Genomic DNA, 25,477 nt, shown 5'->3' with positions numbered 1-25,477 from the left:
TATTTTCATATATTTAATGTACTTTCGACACATGTCTAGCTGACTTAAATATAAAAATATTAAATAATTTTCTTAATAAGTTTTTCAACTCAGTTGCAACCGACTGTCAGGTATATGACATATTGAGTAGGGAATATCCACAATTCTCGCTGAAATATCGATCAATCGATACTTTGCAACATCGCCAACTGAGCTTTGTTTGTGTTGTGTCTCACTTGCACATGTGTAACAGTTGTTGTTTAATATTAATCTTTTATTGGGAATAACTAATCCCATCTAATCCCCATTTAGTATCTATAAGTTAGTCAAAAAAGCTTTACATGAGCAACGAATTTTAACAGCAATGACTGAACAGGTGTACAATATGTTGTAGTCCATTTAATATGCATATATAGCGAGTGTATTATAGGGAAAACATGTGCCGCTAACTTATCCAAAGGTTAAGGTTAAACCAAGCGCATATATTAATTGCACAACTCTTGCTTAGCCCAGGCATGACGTCTGCCAAGCCGCAGATATTAATTATTGAGCCCTTTTTCGGCGGCAGCCACAAGCAGCTGATCGACACATTGGTCGAATGTGAGTATGGAGAATCCAATCAGAAACGTTCTTATCAGATATATACGTATTTTTTATTATCAATAGGCTTGAATCTGGCTGACTATGAGATCTTTAGCTTGCCCGCTAAAAAGTGGCATTGGCGTGCACGCACCTCAGCGCTGTATTTCTCGCAGCTGATTCCGCCGGAACACGACTACAAAGTGCTCTTCACCAGCTCCGTGCTCAATTTGGCGGAGCTGATTGGTGTGCGTCCGGATCTGGTTAGCTGCCGGAAGATCGTTTATTTCCATGAGAACCAACTGGTCTATCCGGTGCGCGAGGTCAAGGAGCGCGACTGCCAATACGGCCTAAATGAGATTCTTACTTGGTAAGCGAGCTAGATTCGTATTAGAATTTCAATTGAAATCCAGTTGGACTCTTGCTTTCAGCCTTGCTGCGGACGTTGTCCTCTTCAATTCGAACTTCAATCGCATGTCCTTTCTGGACAACGTTCAGCCCTTTCTCAACATCCAGCCGGACTTCAAGCTGAAGCACATACGCGAGCGCATCGAGAAGAAGTGCGAAGTGCTCTATTTCCCCATCAAGTTCCATGCCTTTCCCAACAAGCGCCACATGATGGATGCTGAGCTGAGCGCGGCGGAGCCGCACTGCCTGCATCTGATTTGGCCGCATCGCTGGGAGCACGACAAGAACCCCAAATTACTGGTCGAAGTGCTGATGGAGCTGAACAAGCGCCAGGTCGACTTCAAGGTGACAATCTGCGGCGAGAGCTACCAGGCGATGCCCGAGGCCTTCGATGGCATACAGCAGAAGCTGGGCGCCAAGCTGATCAACTTTGGCCACTTGACGCGCGAGGAGTACATCAAGGCGCTGCTCACCGGCGACATTGTCATCTCGACGGCCGGCCACGAGTTCTACGGCGTGGCCATGCTGGAGGCCACCTACTGTGGCTGCTATCCGATAGCGCCCAACAAGCTCGTCTATCCGGAGATCTATCCCAAGGAGAATCTCTACAATACGTCCAATTCGCTAATCAAAATGCTGTACAACTGGTGCCGCAATCCGGATCTCTTTCGCCGGCATCGCGACAAATTCTTCGACTACTTCAACTTTGAGCGCTACTCGGCCCAGCATCTGGTGCCCAAGTACATGGAGAAGATGCGCATTACGGTCTAGCCCCGAATCCGGAGCCGCAACGAATTTAGTTTTGTAAGCGCACACAACGAAAACTTGACCAATTTTGTTTAGATCTATGTAGTAGCTGAGTAAGGCCATGCGCAAGTGTAGGGTATATATATAGATGTATACATAGGATACATAAGCTATTAAGTTCAATATTCTTATATATATATATATTGTTAATTTGAGTGCCAGTTGTTAGCAGCGTATTTTGTTTAGCTGCGCGTTGTTGTCATCAAATATGCATTTAGCTTAAGTTGCCTTTTCTTTTTTTTTTCCTTTGTTATAATTACTAGGAATGTAATGATTATATATACACACATGTTTGTTTACCATCAATTGCCTTAAGATATTGTATTTCCAGTTCCATATTCCATATTGTGTATGTCTCGCTCTAACTCGCACACTCTGTCTGTCTCTGTCTCTGTCTAAGCCGTAATTTAAACCAATGGCTCTCTATAAAATATGGAGTTTTAATACATTCGCATTATGTACACAATTGAACTACACTGATCCAGAACTACTTGAAGAGGGTGGGCCGGGGGAACAACAAAGAGGAGAAGGTGAGGAATAGAGTAAATTAATGAGTAATGAGTAATCAACATAAGCAAAAACAGCCATTAGAAGTGATTCTCCTTGAACTTGGGCGGCGCATTGTACTTCTCCTTGAGGTGCGCCCGGTAGTCCTCGTCGTCGTCGTGGCACTCGCGATAGCACGGGGCACAGAAGAGCTCGCCGTCGCAGCCACGGCAGCGGTAGACGGCATCCTCGTCACAGATATTGCACCAGGGCAGCTCCTCGTTGATGGCCGCATTGCTGGCCGTCGATAGCTCCGACTCCAGGGCATTGGCAGCCGGGGGCAGGCGCGCCTCAGCCACGTACTGCAAAGGAAATGGAAACGGAAACTTGAATTGGACATAATTGCTCAAGGTGAAACCAAGTCGCGCGCACCTTCTTCATGATCTTCTGGAGCACCGTCTCATCGTTCTCGTCCTCGTTGTCGCTGGGCGTATTCGTGGCCGCTGTGCTGGTGCCCGTCCCCGCTGCCGCTGGGACACTATCAATGGGCGCATCGCGCAGCGCACGCAGACGTTTCTCAATGTCGCTGATGGCATCGTTGCGATCGGCCTCCACACGCTGATCCAGTGCCGTTTCGCCCATGAATTGCTGGAGCAGATCTTTGATCCTATCCTGATCGGTTCTTTGGTCGGTGGACAGCAGCAGGTCCTTCTTATCGTAGTTCTTCTGGTGCGGCATGCCGCTCAGATTGGACAGACGCGCACGTATCTCATCGTCGCTCGTCTCGACTGCCTTGAGATTCTGCAAGCGCTTGCTAATTGCACGGTCTAGGTTCTCATCTATATCCTCGCTGCCCGTGGCTGGTGCTGGAGCTAGAGCTGCGGCCGCCTCGCCAACGCACGCAGGGCTGGTGGGCGAGAGCACAGCGGCCAGCTCCACCGAGGGCAACACATTGCTGCAGTCAGAAATACAATTAGAGGACTCTTGACATGGACTTCAGCTGCTTGGGGGGTGGGCTCTACTCACTCGAAGAGCGCATCGGCCGCCTCGCTGTCCGGCGGGGTGTGGTTCTTGTGCGGCATACGCTGCTTGGTCACCAGCTCCCCGGGCAGCGCCTCGCAGTCGATCACCTTCTCGGCTTCGGCATTGGCCTGCATCTTGGACACCTTGTCGTAGCAGATGAGGCACACGTTGAGCACCTTGTTGCCGTGGCGCGGCACTGCAATTGGGCGCTTCAGGCATTTGGCACAGTACGAATAGCCGCAGTTGGGGCAGCCGTACTGTAATAATGCAATTGGGATTAGCAACAAAAAAGAAACCAGCCTGGCTACCCATTCTCACCTCCTTGCAGAAGAGTCCGTATCTACGGCTGCAGCCGTAGCAGCTCATTGTGTGGACAGCTGTCAATCAAAGTCAAAATTGCAACTAAACTAGGTTTTTTCGCTTTAGAATTTGGCCTGGAATAGCTGGAATAGCAAGTAAACAAAGACCTCTAATTAGACCGTTGACTCACAATGTTTTGTATATCGATGCTATCGATATTTGTGTTTCACTTTGATCCGTTGCTGAGCTGCACATCAATAAATAATTGACTATAAATTTCGCAGTGTTTTGTTTTAAATAAATAGTTTAAAAATCAATGCTAGACATTTTGTTTTTGACTAACAATTTGTATTTTTCTCGATTTGCCCACATTGACCTATCGTTTTACATCAAATTTCAATGTTTGTTTGACTTATCGATTGCAGCGGTGCCATCGCTAGACAGGCGCATTTAATAGTTCAATTCAAATTGCAATATTGTATAAATAGAAAGTAAAAATATATTTATATAGTTAGTTTATATAATTAGATTGCTTATAACTTTTCCCTTTTTTAATTGTCCTTCTTCCTCATATATTAAAATATATTTATATATGTATTCTGCTTCTTTTTGGAGTAGTTGACAATCGCAACGAAAGGTTCCTGGTTAGTAATAATTCTGCGTTTTGAGCTTTTCATACACAAAATGTTTTCATTTATTATTATACATGTGCAAAAAAAAAAAAAAAAAAAGAAATTAAATAGATAATATTTCCGAGCTCAAGGCAGCTCAACCGAAGTAACTTTTAGCTGCCGCATATTAAATATTCTCTTAGCTTTTTTTTTTTTTTTTTTTTATCACCTAATGCACGTGGATTTCCTTTTCTGAAGCTTACTCAAAATTTGTGATGATAAAAAAATATGATTATTTTATAAATATATACGTATATATATATTGGTAAGTTTCAGGGAATGTTCTTGTTGTTAATTTCTTCGTCTCGAAACTTAATTCGCATATTAAATTGTTATTATGTATTATTATGTTGTATGTATGTAATTGTAATTATCTTTTAGTATAAATGCAAAATACAAAATGTTCATGCGCGCATTGTGTGTGTCTTCTATATACTTTTCTATAGACTTTAATCCTACGAATGAGTATGGGAAATCATATATGTATATATGCATATATATATATATATATATAAAATTACATATATATATATATATACCAATATCGTAGCTATGTAAGGTGTTTAAGGAAACTTGCGTTTGTTTGCTCTTGGCTCTGTTGTTTGGGTAACAATAAACCAAAAACTTGATACTCCCGTTCAATAGACGAGTAAATACTTTCATTGCTGCAGATCAAGCGGTTGGGTTGAGTGTTCTGGATTTCCATTATTGTTGTTGTTACTGTTACTGTTGCTGTTGCTGTTGTTGTTGATTGTTTTCGTGTATATTGTGAGTTATTCGGATGGTGTGAGATCGCGTTCCAGTTCGTTTTCATTGAGTATCTGCGATAGCAAATCATGCAATGGCTCGAGTATCTTTTTGGCGCCGGTATTGGTCAGACTCTTGTAGTCGAACATGTCATGATGGCTAATGCTGCCGTCCGTATGCACCAGCCCCTTGTCAATGGCGACAGTCTGCACACGGTCCATGCCCTTTGTCCTCTCCTTGATCAGCTCGTTGATCTCCTTGTTTTTGTCGCGCAGCGCGTTCGGCTGCTGGCCGCGTGGCAGAAGCGACTGCAAATCAAATATCAAATTATATATATACATTCTATATACATATATATATGTATATACAGTCCGATCAACTTACTGGTAATATGATGTAGGCGCCGGGCAGCTTTTCGCGTATCTTGGCCACGTTGGCGAGCAGGCCCTCGGCCACCTCGGCGGCGCTGTTGCTGGTGTTGTTCGTGCCGACGTGCAGGACGACGATCTTCGGATTGACATTGTCCAGAGTGCCGTTCTCGATGCGCCAGAGAACGTTCTCGGTGCGATCCTCGCGTATGCTGAAGTTGAGGCAGTGCAGCGGCGCAAAGTACTGATTCCAGGTGTCGGTATCCTGCAGCGTCTCGAATATACAATCTCCAAGGAATATCACGTCCGGATCCTTTTCGCGGCAATCCGAGATGAAGCGACGGTGTATGCTCAGCCAGCGCTTGTCGCCGTCAACATCGGGCACGGGTGTGGGCACAGCACAGGGATTCATGTTGCTTCCGCTGATGATGTTGATGTTGCTGTTGCTGTTGTTGTTGTTGTCGCTGCTGCTGCTGTTATTGGTGTATTCAGCATGCGGTGTCCGCTGTTGCAGCAACCTTGCAGCAAAAACACAAACCTCCTAATGAGCTCAGTTGAAAGAGGCAATGCTGGGTGTTGCGGGGCAAACTTTGCGATCGGTTGCTATTCGCCCAGAGGTTCGTTCAGCGAGCGCAGATGAAAATAATTGTAACTAAGAGAATAATTGACAACACAAAATAGCGGCGACGATAGTGATGTGCACTCGCATCGGCCACAAATCGCAATCATCGCACAATCATCGAAAGATCGCAAAAGAACTGCACGCAATCTATCGGTAAATCTTGATATGTAAATACACTTAAAAATGCACAAATATTTTATTTTTCTATCTATAATAGCACTAACCACTGAAAGTAGTTAGTTATAATTTAAATAAACACTTATTTATGGATTCGGCTTTCAGCTTCAGCTTGATAGTGCAATTTGGAGTTAAGTTTACATGCCTGCATATTAACACACACATGGAATATAATATTTAAAATAGATAATACTGTTACAAAATACATAAATAAATGATACATATATATGTTACTTTATTCCTACACATTAAACATTAGAACCTATATAAAACATCACTTTGAAGCATAATCTATACCAGTACGAAGCTCAGCAAACATTGTGAGATTCTTGGCATATGTGAAATATTTTACCATAGTTCTGCTGTAGTGCAATGAAAACAGCAACAGAGCTAAACTGAAAAAAGTAAAATAAAACTACAAACGTTTTAAAAGATTGGTTTTGGACAAAAATATTGTAGCAATAACTAGTCGATAGCTATCAGATATACTATCGATATCTAAAGCAATTGCTGTGCAGCCCTGGCCGCCGCTTGTCACTTTTCCCTGACACCATACGAAGCCAGCTTATTGCTTGCCGGGGGAGATTGACATAGAATTTTCTCTCGAAAGATTTTTTTGTGCATGGAAAGGTGCAATTTTTAAATTGATCAATTAACAAGAGCGCGCCGCGCAAATCTATCACCATGGACGTGGACCTCAGCCTGGACGAGATAATTGAACGCAAGCGCGTAAAGAATGCCTCACGGGGCGCCGATAAAAAACAGTAAGTGCTCGAAATCCAAAAGAAAATGGCGCTGATTCGCTAAAATTTGGTGTTCCCACACCATTCATTGTCCACAGGCTTGGCGTTCAGATGAAGCCGCGCAAGGCAGCTGTCAAGCAGGGCCTGAACACACACACATACGACGCCCGCAACAAGATCATTCAGAAGACGCGCGCAAAAATCGTTGACGCTCGCGACATACTCAACCAGAATATTCGCGAGTCCGGCATCGATGCCCGCAACGTACTGCTCGAGCGCAAGAAGGAGCGCATGCCGATGCCCCTGCCGCTGCCCGTGAAGACGGGTCGCTCGCCGACTCGTGGTGTCGGCGGCGCTGGCAGTCTACAGAAGAGTCGCTTTGCTCAACGGATTATAGCGATGAACAAACCACCGCACGCCGTCATACAAAGACTATTCGATCTGAAGAAGGATCGCGCTGGACTTGGCTACAAGCCGCGCATCTCGAGCACTGCGGGTCTCTCGTATCAGCCCAGCCGACTCGATGCAAACGCCACGCCGTTTGTGCCACGCGGCTACGTGGACTACGACGACATGCAGAAGCAGGAAGATGGTAAGAGAGTGTACCACTAATCTCAATCGCTCTCTCTCTCTCATTCTCATCCGTTCTCATAGAGGAAATCGCACAAACTATGCACCTGGCTAACATCCACTGCCCATCCTCGAGTGCTGGGCCACGCGTTCGCATGACCCGTGGCTACGACGACTATGACCTGGACATGGACGGTGTGGAGATTACAGCTCCGGGCGGCAGTGCTCTGTCGAATGATCCATTTTCCGTCTACGAGGCGGCGCGTAATCGTGTGGAGCGACCCGCCATGCCGCCTCCGCCATTGGGGGGCGGCCGTAGGGAGGGCGTGGACAAACTGTTCGAGCGACGCCAGCGCAATCTGGTGGCCACCTCCAATCTGCCGGATGCGCTGCGTGCCCGTCTCTTTGGCAGCGAGCCTGATCGTCGCGTCTCGCACGGCATCTACGCTAACGAGAATGGCAGCGGCCAGTCCAAGGGGCACATGGAGACGCACCATATGTCCTCGCGGTCCATGCATCAGCGTCGCAGTCCACCGAACGTGTCGATGTCGTTGCCACTGAGCGTGGTCAACAAGCCCGGCTACCGTCTGCTGGTGAGCAATCTGCACGCCAACGTCACCACGGCGGACATCCGTGAGCTGTTCAATGACATCGGGCCCATGTACGATGCCCACGTGGTGCGTCCCGGCACGGCCGAGGTCATCTACAAGTCACTCGAGCACGCCGAAATGGCCGTGGAGGCGTATCACCAGCGCGAGTTCGATGGCCAGCCGATGCACTGTGTGCTGGTCAATCCGCACTCATCCAATCGCTCCACGCACTCGGTCAGGTTAGTGGATATGAATATTGAGCTACGTCTGCCTCGTGTTCCAACTCTAGTCTTTAAAATTCCCCGATTGCAGTTCACGGACCGTGACCACAAACTCGTCCGGCGTTGAGGTTGACATCGATGCACTGCACTCGGTGCTTTTCCGCGATCGCTAGGCCATCCAGCCTGAGCCCCACACCCAGCATAAGCGCACTTTAGGCAATTACTAAGCGAACGATTCACCTAGACACTGACATTAATTCACCGAGTACATTGGATCCTCATCTCGATCTACTCTGATGGCCGCACCTTAGACTTAAGCTACTTTTACCGTACTTTTGTTTGCATATTTATATGTGTTGGTCACACACATGCACACACCTCGAAACACTTCGGAGCTCACTTAGTCATATAGTCAAGTTTTAATCAAATTTTTGTTTATTTTTTATACACTCATAATCGAATTACTCGGTTTTTCAATTAGACGACTAGACACCGTCTGTAGCTCCTCTATGGTACACCTATTGGACCCTGTGTACTCCCTTCTCCCTCTATCCATTCATTATTCTGTGTATACTCAAGAGCATCTAGGAATTAATCAAATATATACTTGCATAAACTGCGGCTACTACAGCTAATTTATACACCAATCAGTATATTGTACTACAGCTAAAATATGTTTTAGTCTAGGCTTGCAGCTGCTGTTCAACTCTGATTAGATTAGATACCACATATACATGTACACACACATACACTTTAGTCTGGAAATGAGAAATAAACTTGTATTGTTCCGCGAAATATATATTGTTGTATTTGTTGATCTCCCCTGGTAATCGGGCGCTGATGGAGGAAACCTCTTTCAATCTCATTGTAAATCCCAATTGGACTACAGTTGCATATATTTTGAATCGGATTTGTATGTTTCTACATTTCGAACTCCAACGCATTCAGTTTGGTTGTTGCTTAATATTTGTTTACAGAAATTCCAGCAGCCCTTATTCTGCTTGGATTACGTTTCCGAGCTGCGATTGATTTACCCATTCCAATTGGATTCATGCATCGACTCATGCAAAATCACAAGAATTTTGTAGTTTTTATATCAAAACTGGCTCGTAGTTGTTTAACAGGTTGGTTAATTGGAATACCAATCGGAATATACGTTTAATCCGCTATCATTCCGCTTGAATGCCCCATGCCAATTGGATTTTAATACGGAATTGGAATTTTTACCTTAAATATGGTTTCTACGTTTTGGTGGGGTTTGATATTTAATATTGCAAGTTCATCTGGTTGGATTCTGGTTGGCAATTGTATATACCAATTGGATATCGGTGTAATTTATAGCTTCAGCGGATTGGCCGATTCCAATTGGACTTTGATTAAATTTCCTGTTACATCAGAATATAAATTTGTTTTTTTTTGTAATTTACATTTTTCCCAGCGTAATACTGACATGCAATCAGTTCCATTCAGCCACATTCTGACTGGTTCAACAAAATGCCAATTAGAATTGAGGCCACCAGCAATCCCAACTGGATTTCCAGGTAATTTTACATTTTATTTTGTTCCACATTTATTGAGAGTAAAATTTTGTACTTTTTGTGAATCAGTTCATGTGAATTGTGATTCACAAAACACGTTCTGATTAGTTCAACGAAATTCCAATTAGCACGACTTTCCAATTGGCGTTCGCTGTAGTTTCACGTTAATTCAATTCCATTTTATCTCTTTGTTTCTTGTTTTAATATTTATTACATATTACATACAAATGTACAGTAAATATTTTAAGATCGTATAAAATTAATTCATAATAATTAAGTAAAAAAGCAGGATTAAGTCAGCAATTGAAGAGGTGCACAAAAAAAAAAAGGGTAGAGACCGGGTGGGGCGGGAGGAGGAAGTGCTTGAAATCGATTGGTGGATAGGACGACGTGGGTGCTCCGTCCGTCTGTTGCCCAGCTCAGTTGTCCCGGACGCCGGTGCCGTAGTTGGCGCCGCCGGCGCGATTCAGTGCCTCGCGGAACAGCTCGATGTCCAGCTCCGCCTGGACGCCCGCCTGCAGCTCCACGGCAAAGTTCTGCAATGACAATGAGAGATTAAAGAGAGATGCTCGGATAGAGCTGAAAGGCACGGCACTCACGTTCAGCACGTCCTTGATGAGCGCCTTGTCCGTGGACATTTTGGCACGCTGGATGACGCCCACCTCCTGGCCGATCCATGTCAGAAAGATGAACTTCTTGCGCTTGGACATCTCGTCGCCCATCTGTATGCGGATGTAGCCAAAGGCGCGCTCCGAGTCGCCGAACTGCTCGCGGAACTGCTCGAAGCACTGGCCACGCCCATGCACGATTATCTGCGCCCCATCGAACTTGAACACCGCCCACTCCGTGTCCGTCAGATCCGAGCGCACGTCCTCGTACGCCTCGCGGATGGCGTCCTTGTCCAGTGACGTGGCCACCGGCATCTGCAAGGTGAGCAAGAAGACCACAAATGAAGCAAACAAGAGAAATACAATTTTCACATATATTATTAGCTATACGGAAGAGCTGCCACGCCCACTTGGCAGTTTACATTTGGTTTCGTTTCGTGTTGCATCCGTCAGATACTTTCGCTTTCGTTTCCGTGCCAAGAGCCAGCCAGAAAGTAATAATAGCAATAGCAATAACAATAACAATAACAATAGCAATAACAATAGCAATAGCAATACAATTATGAATCAATCACGCCAATGCATTTTGCCTCCGCAAAACTCTTCAATTTGTTCAGCTCGAAATGTTGCATAAATGAAAAGCGCGCGCGTTGCATGCGAATTGAATAACTAAAACAGAGCGAGATAGCAACAGCAGCAACAAAAGTAACATGTCTATATATATACTTATATACAAATCATAATTGCATTGCCTCAGGGCAAAAAGTAGCAAAGTTTTCAAATGAGAATTGTTTTTTCTTTTTTAAATTGTTTTAACGGAAATTGTTTTCATTCAATTGATAAAAAAATAGAAACACAATGTTTCGTGCGTAATGAAACAACTATTTCTATATCATGTTGTCTTCGATCTTAGATAATACGTAAACATAGCCGTAGATAAAGCCACAGCAAATTCGAACATAACCTCTAATTGGTTCCGTCCAGTTGGAAATATTTACTAAGAATCCAGCTAACTCTAGATGTCTCTAGGAGAGATCGCTCTCCTTTGCTCGCTCTCTCTCTCCCTCTCTCTCTTTTGATCACTCTTCCTCTCATTCTTTCTCCCTCTCTCACTCTCTGTCTCGCTTGCGCTCTCTCCATTTCTTTAACTCTATCTTTATCTTTCTCTCCCTCTCTCTAGCTATCTAAAAGTTTTTGTGTATCCTTGATCTGCCTTAGTATTTCGCTTTTTCTCTCTCTCTCTCTCTCTCTCTCTACATATATATCTCTCCTCTCTTTTTTATATCTCGTTCTCTTACTTTGTATTTACCTCTGTCTCTCTCACTGTGCATGTGCATCTTCTATGTTCTAAAAACGACACACGCTACCTCTCCCTCTCTGTCTCTCTCTTTCTCTCTTTCTCTATAACTACCAATCTTATCTTATTTGCATTTGAATCTCTCGCACTTTCCTTCTTAGTCTATGTATATGTCATCTTTTCTAATTCTTTAAAACACTTCTCTAACACCCTCTCTGCCTCTCTCCCTATATTTCCATTTCTCACTCTGCCTTTATCTACTCTCTATTGGTGCCATATGAAAGATTAGTGAAACTCAGAACAGTAATTATTATAAACATACATATGCACATTATTATCTAGCACTCCATTTATTTTCCTCTTTCCGGGAACTTCAATGATTCTCAAGAAGAAGAAGCTCTTCTTCTATATATACGTATGTATGTATAAGTATGTATAATCTACCAATCATAATAATATAATAAAATCCTTCCATCTACACAGCTGCCTATAATAATCTTCATTTTTTGATGTGTATATCAAAAAGCTAATTTGTATGCAAAATAAGGTGAATTTTAACTTGAATTAAAATGTAATAATAATATTTACATATACATACATACAAGTCAATCATATTTAACCGAATAAAAATGCAATTGCATTTGCATGCGAGCGTCATTTGGACTGATTGAATGAATGAAGCCTCACTGACCGATTTGTGCGTGAGGCAAATAAACAAAAATAAATTGTTAATGTTTTTGCGTTTCCGTCAGATCAGTAAACGCGTAAACGCGGCTTCATTTATTATTGCTTAATTTAGCTTGCATGGGGGATGATGCATTAATGTCTTAATTGTGGTTGTTGTTGGCCGTTGACTTTCAATGGAGACTGTAGTAGTAGTAGTTTTCGATATCGAAAGTGAGTTCGTTCGCTTTCTGCCTCGATTTATTGCTGGGTACTTTCAAGCGGGCAGATACAGATACATATGTATCTATGTATGTATTTATATGTACATACATACATATATGTATGTTAGTTTTCGATGTCGAAAGCCATCCCACATCGCATACGACGCTCGAATAATTCGAGCGAGTTACAGCTACTTTGGAAAGTCATCGAGAGCCGTTTGGGTGACAGCTGATCGGGCGTCTTCAATCGAGATTTATGTATTGTTTTGTTTGTATGCGCTCCATTTGAAACAATTTAAGCATCACAATTTTCAATCAGCAAAGCCGCCGCCAACAGCAGCAGCAGCAGCAGCACAGCAGCAACAACAACGGGAAAAAGAAATATGAAAAAAAAAGAACGGTCTACAGATAATTTTGTGCGGCGGCTGAGATGTTGGCAGCGACAAAACAAAGAGCATAAAATATAACAACAAAACTGTCGCCATATGGAGCAGTGCAGAATGAGCAGATGAGCAGCAGTAGCAAGACGCGTGAGTGCGACAGAGAAGGAGCGCGAGTAAGAGAGCGGCTGGATCATAATGCGTTCGTTGACCGAAATTGATTTTGCTTCTATGAGAGAGATTTTGTGTGCCTGTGAGTGTGCGTCTCTCTCTCTGTGTGTGTGTGTATGAGAAAAATCAATTAGAAAAGCGCAAAGCAATTTAGAAAAGTGCGCTCTGGAAAGCAGAATATGATAACAAATTGACAAACAATTAGAAAGATCAAAGAATAGAAAACTTTTGGCCTCCGCTTAGACTTTCACGACGATAAAAACTGTAATCTTTTGATTTGTATTGAATTAATTAGACAAAAATAAATGAGCAGCCAAACATGCAAAAACTGTGCCAGCTGACAAAATACAGACAGACAGACACACACACATGCACACATGCACACAGCGAAGAATAGCAGAGAAGTGAAATAAAACCGTTGCCATAATTTGTGCGCTGCCGACAATTTGCAATAGGAAAGAGCTAATGCAGAATAAGAAGAAGTGGCAACTAAAGCTGAGAGAATTCTGAATTATGTATGCGTGTATGTATGTATGTTTGTATATGGCCAGCTGCCATAATTTCGAGCGCAAATTAACGGCTTTTTGTATTTTGCTTTATTTATCTGATAAGACATTTCTCTCAACTATCTCGCCGCAAAACGAATTGACACACACTCAGATGCGACTGTTGACTGGGCGTGCCTGATAACTAATCATATATTGCCGCAATTACAGCGCATGCTGTTGCTTTTGTCTCTTCCCCTTTTATTTGTTTGTCCTGGGCTCGGCTTTGGGTGCGGATGCGGGCGACTCTGCGTATGCGTATGTGTAAGCGGGTGCAGCAGTGACGCAAGCCCAATCGCTTGCTCTCTGTCTAACACGTCTTGCGACTCAGATAAGCCGAGTAGCATGTGTGAATCGAATTTTGATATACGCCTGCCCTCACACATGCACGCACACACACACACACACACACGCTGACTTGTTGCTGCTTAATGCACTTGTGTTTGCTCTTGTCCTTCGCTAGTTCTTGTCTTGTGCAATCAAAGTAATCAAATAGTTCCAGCTCATTGCAACTATGTTTCAAACGAAAGTAAAAGTTATCGATATTCGTAATCATATCGGCAAACATTTATTGATTGCCATCCTTATCGCAGTCTGGTTTGCGGCCAAGTGCATACATATGTATGTATGTATGTATGTATGTATATTTGATATGCACTTGTATATTTAAAATATAAATATATATTTGAGTACTTGTTTAATCTTACATTATGCCGTTACTTTTATCTAATCTCAAGTCAACAGCTACTGAGTTGATCGCCTGATCCGATTTAAGCAAATGCATTGTGTGTAATTCAGAATTGTGTGAGCAACGGCTACTTTTTACGGTAAAGCAAACAGCGATGAGTGGCATGCTAGACTAGGGAATACCCTTGCTAATTGGTGCACATATATATTATGTATGCATATGTAGCTGTATTCAAATATTAAATGAGCTGTTTACTCATTAAAATTATTGATCAAAGTTATTAATAGTAATTTGCGCCAAAATTGCATATTTAAGTGCTTGAAGAGGAACAGCTAAAGAGTAGCTCTACTCTGAGCTGTTTATGATCAAGAATCTATATACCCTATTGGTTCTCAGCCATGTCTCCTTATGTCTATGCAATCGGAAATTATTGCGAATTGATAACTATATAAAAAATATTAGTGAATATTTCTTTTCTTTTTATTTATTTTTTTATTTTCATAAATTTTTAAAGCATTTCAGCATATTTTTCGTATTTTTTACATTTAATTCTTACTTGTTTAACGCAACTGTAAATATTTTGTATATATTTGTTGGATGTATTTATTATACATTTATGTAAATAACTTTAAATCTTTCACAAAGGATATGCAATTATATATAAAACACGGAAATCTTGTTTGTAAAAACTTCATTTTTTTGCAATTGTGTTTTTAGCCATTTGCCAATTGGCGGGCATAAAAAGCACTGTAATGACCTTTGATAAGTCAGGTGATAAAAAGTGTACACACAAAATTATATACAAAATAAATTGTGTGCCAATATCTATAGAAGTCGATATCAGCGCACACAACGCGCACCATATCAGCAAATTGCTTTAGCCAGTATTTTAAATGTGGCCAGAAAAAATTCGAATGCAGCAACAAATAAAGAAAATATTAATTAAGGACGTTGCAGTGGGGAGTAACCGACTGCGTGATACTTTGTTGCCGATTTGCCGCAACCCAATAGATAGATATACCAATCGTAGATAGATCCGCCATATCCTATTGATCTTGATATTGGGCTTGGAAATTCGAACACACTTTATCAGTCGAGGATATACACGAGAATAGGTTCCACATTTCAAATCTCAAAGTTCATAAAGACAGACGAACGGACATTGCGCAAAACCAATATACTTTTTTTTACCTTTGGGAACAAAGCATACAAAAAATTTGCTAACGATAGCAGAAATCTAAGGAACGCATAGCAGGTGTTGTTACAGTAATAAACGTGTATCTTTATATATATAATAAATAAATGTATATATACTATAATCGCTTAAGGTTGACTAATGCCATTCCAGATACGCAACGCTCGTCGCATACTTATAAAGTTCCACATAAATCCAGTAAAAGTTTTCCGCAAAATGAATGCCAATCTCTGTGTGTGTGTGTGTGTGTGTGTGTGAGTGTTAGAAATTAAAAAAGCAAAAGAATAAGTAGAAGAAGTAGAAGTAAAACTATGAAAATTGTGCGTCAAGTGCGTGAATCACAGATTGAGGGAAATGCTGAAACAGACTGAGATTCTGTGAATACCCTGTAGGAAATATGAGCTGGGTATGAGTGTGCTACGCCAATTATAAACAAAATTTAGTTTAAATAATTTTTCATTTTACTTAAAAATGTTATATTGATAAATATTCTAAAAATTAAAAAAAAAAAAAAAACAAAAAAATAAAAATTCTAAAAAAAAAAATATATATATATATAATTTTTAAAAATTGATTTTGGTTTTTAATTTGTACTAATTATAAATTATATCAGTTGTTAAGTATTATAGGAAACTTGGTACTTCAATATAAAATATTAAAAATTCATTAAATTAAAAAAATTTTTAAATCATTTTTTAATTCAATGTTAGAAAATTTATCAAATTATATTTAATTTAAAATATGTTTAATAATAATTAAAAAAAATTTTTTTTTAGTTTTTAGATTTGTAATCTTTATAAATAAAATATTACAGGATATTCAATTCAATAATTGGCTATTTTGTTTAATTTGATTAATCATCGTCATGCTGACTTTCAACAAAGGGAAAATACGCTTAATTATTAAAGTTTGATTTCGATATTAGTTCGCATTACCATGCGAAAGAGCTGCTAGGGAAGGGGCAGAGGGGCAGCCTAAGGAGTACTATTCACATGTGTTTTAATTTTGCTGTTGAAAACTCTTTGCAGCCTTTTTTCGAGCACGAAGTCGAACAAGAAAAGCACAATGCAAGGCATGAATCAGCGCCGCGTTCATTTGCTCCGTGACTGGCGGAAGGACCGACAAGTGAGGGGAGAGACGAGAGTGACGTGGGCAGGGGAGGTGGTAAGGGCATCGGCAGACGGCAAGGCTGTTAATTTTTCCTTTATTTCGTTTCACGCGCTGTTTCAGCTGCTGTTGTTGTTGTTGCTGTTATTCTTGTTGCGCTGCATGTATTAATAATTCTGCATTTTTGCAATGAAACAAAGAAACGTCGTTTATTGATTTGTGTGCGTGACTCATTAGTGAATAATAAATGCGAAAAATGAGCAAAAAAAAAAAACAACAGCCAAATTTGGCGCATCAGGAAGCGCAGCTAACTTAACAAAATTGAAGAGAGGCCATGCGTGCAAGTGTATAAGTGTGTGTGTGTGTGTGTGTGTGTGTGCCTGTTACACAATAGCACTAGCTAAAACAATACTCGCTTTCAATTCTAACGGTAATGGAATGCATATCGAATGCAGCTCGTTTGCGGGTGGATGGCTTGGGTAGAGATTTACGATATTCAATATTATTTATTGCCATTGGCATTGATTTGAGGTGTTGCTGCTGGTGCTGCTGCCGTTGCTGTTGTGGCATCCACTCGAACGTATTTTCAGTTTCGATTTCAGTTTTCATGGCTTTCTGTTTGACTTATTGAATTGAGTTATAACCGTAAATGGTTCGTCTTTATGTTCCGACAGATAAGGAAAGAGAATGTGCATACTACACATGGATGTATATAGATATTTTATGTTTTTGAAATTGCACTCGTTTGCATTGAGCACGCTAATCGACTGTATATTTGTCGTACGGCAAAATTGTTGAACTAGTTCACATTATGAACATTTCAAGCTAACTTTGGTTTATGTGAACATTTAGTAGTTTGCATTTTTAATCCATGTTTTTTCTTCTTCTTCTTGTGATTTTCGTTGCTTTGCAGCAACTGAACAAACGAACGCCTGTCTCCCTCTCTCCCTCTCTCTGTCTCTTTCACTGATTAAATTTTGAGTCATGTCGCTTCGATAGCTGCTTAATATAGTAGGTAATTGAACTGCAGCTGCGCCCGGTCTGCGTGCATGTGTGTGTGTATGTGTGTGTGAGTCACAGTGAATCAATCGAATCACCCAAAATGACTCACACACACACAGCCAGCGGGCCATAGTATATCACAGATGTCAGAATTACTGTTACACAGTAGCTAAACAAATTTGATATGGAACTCAATGTAACCGCAACAATTACTCGATACATGCTCGATAAGATACAGATTGAAAATCTTACAACATGTGTGTGTGTGGGTGTGCACACACACATACATATACATACATATGTATGTATATTAGCTGCTATGTTCACAAGTGCGGCGGCAGCGGCGGCGACTGCGAAGCCGTTGCGCACTTGAACTTGATATGCATATTCCTTGTTGTTGTTGTTGTTTTTGCTGCTGCTGTCTAATATGGCCATGCCCACACACACACACACACACACACACACACTTACGCCTGCTTATCTACCCCTTTGGCTGCTGCGCTGCATGCTGCATCCGCCCCCGCACTTAGAAAGCATAAGCAAGATATTCCCTCTTTTTTTTTGTTGTTTCTTTTTCGTGCTCTTTTGCTGTTCTGTGTTTTCTTCTTCTTCTTCTTGTACTTTATATTTCGCTGTCTGGCACCGGCGTCGGCACCGGCACCGGCACCGGCACTGGCTTTGCCTTTGCTGCTGCTGCTGCTGCGACTGCGACTGGGGGTACTGGCCCTGGCCCTGGCCGGTTCTTGTGTGTGGAGTCACAGTTATTTAAAGTTCAACACTCAGGCACACATACAGGCACAAATACATGCACACTAACACATACGCACAGTTGACTTTGGGCTGGGGCTCCAACTATAGCGAGGCTACGCTGCCGGACTCTTCCCTCTTCCTTTTTGGCCTGCTCTGCCGTCCACAGCTTTTGCACTCGCCTCTCACATTGACTCTCTCTTTCTCTCCCTGTCTCGCTCACGCGCGCTATCTGTTTCTGCAGATTTTCTTTTGCGCTGCTGTTGCCGTTGCTGTGTTGCTGTTTAACTGCCCCGTTGTCGCATCTCTTATGAGTCTAATTCTTTTTGTTTCGTCTTGTGCCGCACTTAATATTTTCTTGATACATATACCATATAAAAATCTGTGTGTGTGTGTGAGTGTGTGTAAGATTGCGTTAAAAGTATCTCTCACCCTTTTCGGCTTGCTCTCCACAATTTGTTCAACTTCAATGCCGTCTGACATGTTGCTGGCTGGCTGAATGGGATGCTGCGGCTACTGTTGGGTTGCTTCTGCTTCTGCTGCTTCTGCTGCTTCTTCTTCTTCTAGTTCTTCGGTTCTGCTCGGCTTTGGTGCTGCGGCTGTTGCTGCAACTCTCGAGTGACAGTTCAGGGAATTTTTTACCGGCTTGGGTGCTTGGTGCAAATTTTGTGAACACAACACGCAAACGCTTAACGACAAGTGTCACGATAAACAACAACAAAATTAATATAAAAAAAAATCTATATAAATGTATACATATATGTATGTATGTATGTATGTATGTATTACATTAATAACGAAAACAAAGACAAAGGCAAAAGGCACACAGGCTCTAATCGGGAGTGACCAAAATAGCCAACCGACTCCGTCCGACTCGCACGAATTGTTGCTCACGAATGCGGGCCGGCAGCGCGTGCAACTCCAACGAAGTGGCTGACGCAGAAGCAGCGCCAACCAGCACAAAGCATAACGACGAAAACGAAGCGGGCAGCGCAGTCGGCGAGCGAGCAAGTGGGAGCACCCCAGTAAGCTGACGAGCTGATGAGCGACAGAGACAGAGACTGAGAACGGAGCAACGGCGACGGCGCCGTCACCGCATTTGGTTTTATTTTCAGTTTCAGTTTCAGAGTTGAAAGTGCGCGGGCAGCGACGTCGACTGCGCCGTTGACAAAATGTTTGACACCGTTGAGCGCAAGCGCGCATATATATGTGTGTGTGTGTATATAATTATACATACATGCATACATTCATATATAGGAGCATGGTTTAGGATGTAAAGCACTGTACATCACATTTATTTATTATACATATGAATTTACTCAATGTTCTTAAAATAAATGCACTGTGACAAATCTTCAAGCAATTCCGTAAACTTGATTAAGCGCTACAATTAAAATAGATTAGTAATTATTGAGATTTTGTGGGTATATGAATACATACATACATATGTATATGGGTATGTGAATATAGTTGGTGATAAATGTATATGTATGTACATATATAGTATATGATAATTGGTAGAGTAATAGCTTATAGATAACTAACAAATTATCTAAATACATATATGATTATGATATACTATGTATAATACACATACATATATATCAATATTTTTTTATTTATTTATTTAATTTATTTTTTTTTTTTAACTTGAACTTATCTTTGAACTACGTATAGTCGGAATTCTATTGAGCTTATCTGAAGTTCCACATAAACATTTTCTATCAGTATAATGTACATAGTATATTAATATCTAGTGCAGTATATTTTATAGAAATTATCATCACATTGAATTTGAAATGGTGTTAAACAAATAGACGCTTTATCTTTTCATGAAGTCATGCCCTAGCGATAGATTGAAAAATTTTGTTGGTCAAGAATTGATTTATTTCACTTATTATATGTATTTATTTTGTTATTTTGTTGGATACTGTTTTTCGCTAGGCTGGGGTGGGGTTGGGCTGTGTGTGGGGGTAAGGGGGTTCGTGTGGTGCAGCCTGTTCCCAATCAACCGGTCGAACACTTGCAAGTCGAGGTGTAGGCTTAACGGCATCTTCGGCCAGCAATCTGTGCCGCATCAGCCTTGCCTCAGCCTTGCCTCAGCCTTGAGGAGCGCTGCCTAGACCACAGCCGGCTCTCTGCCGCTGCGGCTGCCGCTGCCGCAGCCGCAGTCACAGCTGCAGTCACCGGTTGCTGAGGCTGGGGCACGTTGCAATCAAGTGCGCACGTACTAGTCCACAATGTCTCTCTGTCTCTCTGTCTGTGTGTGTGTGTGTGTGTCTGTCTGCTGTGTGTGCCTGCAAAATTCACTTCGGTTGGGGACTGAACGAGAGAGACGGCATTGGAGCTTATCCGGTGCAGGGCTTATCGTCGCCAGCGTCATCCACGTCGCTTTATCAGGCCGCAAACAGCGCAATGTGAATCAAGCAATCAGTTGGCTGAATTACCCGCTGCTCGGCAAAAATGGCTAAGATATATTATAGAGCTTGAATGTGGCTACAAAAAATATCGAATGAAATATACTGCGAGCAGGCGAACATCTATACGGACATACATATCTATATAGTATATCCCAGACATTAGTCTGACCTGAATGTGGCTGAGCGAGAGATTGTTTGAGTATTCTATTATTCCCATTATTATATAATAATTATAATAAAGCAACAGCAATGATGCTGGAGAAGGTTCTGCGACTTACCACCAAAAGATGTATTGGCCATATATTTCATATTCTCATATATTTGATATACTCGTATATATTCATATATATAGTCGGAATTTCGAATCCTGATGTTCGTTACCTAGTTTTCTAAATAGAGCTCAGGTTCTTATACCCTAAACCAGCTTAAAATTTAGTTTTAGTGTATATTGGTTATATGAAAATTATATAACACGCAGAGGAAGGCGTGGCAGATGCCATAAAATTAGACCCAAGCGATATGTTTGTTAATTTGGATACCTGAACCCATGGAAAATGCGATATCAAGGTATATTGGGCATATGAATATGTAGAAGGAGGCGTGGCGTATATAATTTTGATCAGGATGATAAGGTAAGCCGATACAGTTCAATTCGTCTGTCCTTCTATCCGTCTATTTATCCGTCTGTCGGTACGTCCGCCCGTCCATTCCGATTGTCTAAGTCCTTCCGTCCGTATGTGACTATAAAAAGAAAAGACTTGAAATTCCTCTACAAAATATGTAGTAAGACTTTTTAAATAAGCTCTCAATATAGATCAAAATCGATAATATTTTATAGTTATATATAGCATTAAATTTACTGTGAGGGTTGGTCTGCCAAATTTGGTATAGCTTGAACTTCGGATACTCCTTCTTAACCTTTGCTATACCTTTCTACCTATGCCTCACTCTCTGTGTCTAAAAAATTGCAATAAAAAGTCTTTCAAGATCAAGTAGAGCTATTAGAAGAGTAGCTCTTCGCTTCGGTTCAGGGTATTCTCTAGTCGGGTACTCCCGCTTAGTTCACTCACAGCTCTATTTATATATTACTCTAGGTCTAGCACTCCTCAATTATTCAGTTAGATAAGATTGATTGCTTTATCACATATTTCCCACTAATTGGCTCTTCTTCGTGTATTTAATGGTCACAGATATGATTATGCCTATTGGGCCTGTTGACACTTCCAATTTAGTGCCAAAGCTGTTTCGGTTCGGTTTATCATAATACGAGTACAGAGTAATGCAGATAAACCACAAAATACATTCGCATGCGAGCCGTCTAAGCAAACAGTTGTCATAACATGTGCAAAGGCAATAAAAGCGAATAAACAGATCCGAAACAGAACCAACCAATCAAACCAGTTGGCCTAGAAAGTGCGTTTAGAGATTCCGAAATGCCGTACGGTGTTTGTACACAAAAATAAATATGTTTATGGCTGATCCAAAGAAATCAAATGCTTCTTTAGTTATGAATTTCCTATTTGAGGAATTTAACCCTCCCCAGTGCATGTTGATATGTGTATGTGTATGTGCAATAATAGCAAATTGCAGTTACGTTTTACGCTCTTCCAGTTAATGTCGTTCTCGGCGATTCTCATCAACTGATGCGAGAGTTGGTTGCCTTGATTTTTATAGCTTATATGCTATATATGCAGATGCGCTCTTTTTATGGAGAGATTATTATAAGTGTGCATGTGAGAGCACATGTGCATATGTAAACATGTCTGCATATGTATGCAGGCATGCGAATATGATTGCTAATATACATAAGAATAGTGTATATGTATGCATGTATGTGTGTACGTATGTACTCATGCATGCAAGGGATGCAGGGATGTATGTATGCATGTGAGTATGTACATCATGAATGGATGTATGTATGCATGAATATGTGTACATATGCATGTATGTATGGATGTATGAATGTACATATATATGCATGTGTGTGTGTGTACATATGCATGTGTGTATTCATTTATGGATGTATGTATGCATGCATGCATGTATGTATGTATGTGTGTACATATGCATGTATGTATGGATGTATGAATGTGCATATATATGCATGTGCGTGTGTACATTTGTCTATATGTATTCATGTATGAATGCATGTATGCATGTATGTGTGTGTATATATGCATGTATGAATGTATATATGTATGTGTATGAATGTGCGTGTGTACATTTGTCTATATGTATTCATGTATGAATGCATGTATGCATGTATGTGTGTGTGTACATATGCATGTGTGTATGCATGTATGAAGGTACATATATGTGCATGTGTGCGTGTACATATGCCTATATGTATTCATGTTTGGATGTATGTATACATGCATGCATATAAGTATGTAGGTATGTGTATGCATGTATGCATGTATATATGTATGGATGAACGTCACTATGTCAGCAAGTAAGCCATGTTGACATACAGCAGGTGTACATACATACATACATCTATATGTACATATACGTATCATGAATGTCAGCATGCGTATATATCGACTCAATGTATCTAGGCCTGTACATATGTATATGTATATGTACTAATCCCCTGACATGTGTCTTAGAGTGTATTTATATACAGATATGTGTACATACATATGTTTATCTCTGCATTCATCAATATTTATCAATTCATGTGTCTGAAATATAAATTTATGTGTGGTTTTTTTATTTAATTTATTTTTTAAAACCCTTCTTAACGCAAATTTGCAGATTTAATTAATCTCGCTTACCGAAAGGAAAACATATTAAAATTTATTTTATATGTCGAAGTCGCTCCATGAAAAATGAAAATTGAAAATGAAAGAAAATCAACAAAATGTCCACCATTCAATTTGCAATGATTAAATCAATAAAACACCTTGTAAAAATAAAATCAGATAAGATTTGTGGGAAATATTTATGAGTCGCGTTGCTCGTGGCATCAACGAGTAAACATTTGCTTTAAACAATTAAAAAAAAAAAAAAAAACAAATTAGTCTTTAATATTGAATATTAATTTCATGAACATAAAAATATTGAATAGAGTTAAATATAAAATTTTTAAGTTGATTAAAGTGAAGCTAAAGAAGTAGTTAAAAAAAAAATTGATACAAAACGAAGAATATTGGAAAAATAAAAAAAAAAAAAAAAATAAAAAATGAATAGGGGAGAATATAGAAATAACAACACGTAAAGGAATAATATTGGAAACAACTTTAAGCTTGGGGGCGAAACTTTAAACAGATGTCTAAAGGGATAAAAGTTGGAGAGGACGCCAACTCTCGCTCGCCTTTCATCAGCTGGCAAGTTTGTGATATGCGAAATTGTACTTCAAGTATATAAATGACTTTGGCGTTATTCGGAAAGGAGCTTAAGTGTTCCGAGTTATTTTTTTGTCCACATTTTGCTAAGGCTTTTATTTGGATTGGCGTGGTTAGAACTTTTCGAACAAACATTTAAGTCTGGTTGGATAATAACAAAAGTGTTGCTTTATAACAATTTTCAGTTAGATTTCAGCGGTGCTGTACGGACTCAGATGGGATGATCATCAATCAGTCAGTCAGTCAGTTAGTCAGGAAACAAAATTCGTACTATTTAGACTGCCTTAGTTTAAAGCGTTATAGTTTGAATACTTCGCTTGGAGTTTTGATAATCAATCAGGTCACACATTGAGCCTTGCGCATCAATCAGTCAGTCATTTCATTAGTTAGGCAATCGATCAATCTAGTATAAGTAATTAATCAGTTAGTCAAATAATTAGTCTATCAGGTAAACAATTATTTAATCAAGTGGATTCAATCAGTCAATAATTCAGTTAAACAGGCAAATCAATAAGCTCATCAAGCATTTACTTAAACAATAATCAATCAGTCAATCATTCAGTTAATCAATCAGCTAATTAATAAATCAATCAATCAGTGAATCAATCTATTAGAAAATCGTATACTCAAACCGAAAATAACCCATATAATAAGTCAATCAATCAATCAGTTGGTCAATAAAATGGTTCAGTTAACTTGATTGATTGGATTCCCTTTATAGATTGATTTGTGGTTAATTCAACAGTCTGTCAATCAATCGATAAGCTAGTAAATCAGTCAGTTGATCGATGAGTGCGTAAGCCAATCAATCAATCAGTCAGTCAGTCATTTAACTAATCAGTTTGTCAATCAACAGACAATTGACTATAATCAGACAGAGAAACATCCAGTCAAATAAATGTAAATACATAGCTAAAACGTCAATGATTGATCCACAATCAATCATCAATCATAAGCAATTAATTAATCAGTCAATTACTTTAGCAGTCAGTCATTCAGCCCAATAATGCATTCATTCAGCTAAACTGTTAGCTAATAGGTCAATCAATCATTTAGTCAATCACAAAGCTCATCAGTTGGGTCAATCATTCAGTCAGCCAGACTGTTTGACTGAGCAGTTTAAGCCAGTAACCTGTTAATATTTTCTAGCTCCTATGGCTTACACTGTGTTATCAGTCAATCAGCCAATCAATCAGTCAATCAGTCAAGTAGATTTACTGCTACTCTCTATTTCTTCAGCTCTTTAGCTTCAGT

The 25,477-nt window shown here is 40.5% G+C and overlaps 5 protein-coding genes across 7 annotated transcripts; 2 read left to right on the top strand and 3 right to left on the bottom strand.

Annotated features, from left to right (window-relative positions):
• Positions 1-188: 188 nt before the first annotated feature.
• Positions 189-2,244, top strand: LOC6586115 (glycosyltransferase-like domain-containing protein 1-like). The gene is made up of 3 exons (XM_002011702.4): positions 189-579; positions 646-928; positions 990-2,244. The coding sequence occupies exons 1-3, from the start codon at positions 495-497 to the stop codon at positions 1,735-1,737; spliced, it is 1,116 nt and encodes a 371-aa protein (XP_002011738.1). The 5' UTR covers positions 189-494; the 3' UTR covers positions 1,738-2,244.
• Positions 2,194-3,911, bottom strand: LOC6586114 (abscission/NoCut checkpoint regulator). 3 transcript variants are annotated; one of them, XM_044011619.1, is made up of 5 exons: positions 3,773-3,911; positions 3,601-3,725; positions 3,286-3,539; positions 2,692-3,214; positions 2,194-2,621 (listed from the first exon to the last, which is right to left on the bottom strand). In XM_044011619.1, exons 2-5 carry the CDS (start codon positions 3,646-3,648, stop codon positions 2,361-2,363), a joined length of 1,086 nt encoding a protein of 361 aa, XP_043867554.1. In that variant the 5' UTR covers positions 3,649-3,725; positions 3,773-3,911; the 3' UTR covers positions 2,194-2,360. The 3 variants fall into 3 exon arrangements, with proteins under 3 accessions (XP_043867554.1, XP_015016119.1, XP_043867553.1); XM_015160633.3 differs by having other exon boundaries at positions 3,601-3,716; XM_044011618.1 differs by having other exon boundaries at positions 3,601-3,911.
• A 145-nt stretch (positions 3,912-4,056) lies between these two features.
• On the bottom strand, positions 4,057-6,085 carry LOC6586113 (platelet-activating factor acetylhydrolase IB subunit beta homolog). Its single transcript, XM_002011700.4, has 2 exons — positions 5,385-6,085; positions 4,057-5,308 (listed from the first exon to the last, which is right to left on the bottom strand). The coding sequence occupies exons 1-2, from the start codon at positions 5,778-5,780 to the stop codon at positions 5,027-5,029; spliced, it is 678 nt and encodes a 225-aa protein (XP_002011736.1). The 5' UTR covers positions 5,781-6,085; the 3' UTR covers positions 4,057-5,026.
• Positions 6,086-6,691: 606 nt separating this feature from the next.
• LOC6586112 lies at positions 6,692-9,086 on the top strand. Its single transcript, XM_002011699.4, has 4 exons — positions 6,692-6,931; positions 7,009-7,502; positions 7,565-8,309; positions 8,383-9,086. The coding sequence occupies exons 1-4, from the start codon at positions 6,852-6,854 to the stop codon at positions 8,462-8,464; spliced, it is 1,401 nt and encodes a 466-aa protein (XP_002011735.1). The 5' UTR covers positions 6,692-6,851; the 3' UTR covers positions 8,465-9,086.
• On the bottom strand, positions 8,726-19,367 carry LOC6586111 (coactosin-like protein). The gene is made up of 3 exons (XM_002011698.4): positions 18,889-19,367; positions 10,429-10,752; positions 8,726-10,365 (listed from the first exon to the last, which is right to left on the bottom strand). Exons 1-3 carry the CDS (start codon positions 18,937-18,939, stop codon positions 10,249-10,251), a joined length of 492 nt encoding a protein of 163 aa, XP_002011734.1. The 5' UTR covers positions 18,940-19,367; the 3' UTR covers positions 8,726-10,248.
• Between the last annotated feature and the right edge of the window lie 6,110 nt (positions 19,368-25,477).

This window comes from Drosophila mojavensis, unplaced genomic scaffold (assembly GCF_018153725.1).
Source record: "Drosophila mojavensis isolate 15081-1352.22 unplaced genomic scaffold, ASM1815372v1 contig_136, whole genome shotgun sequence".
NCBI classification, from domain to species: Eukaryota; Metazoa; Arthropoda; class Insecta; order Diptera; family Drosophilidae; genus Drosophila; species Drosophila mojavensis.
Note: the sequence above shows the minus strand (reverse complement) of the source record. Positions and strands in the feature narration are given on the sequence as shown.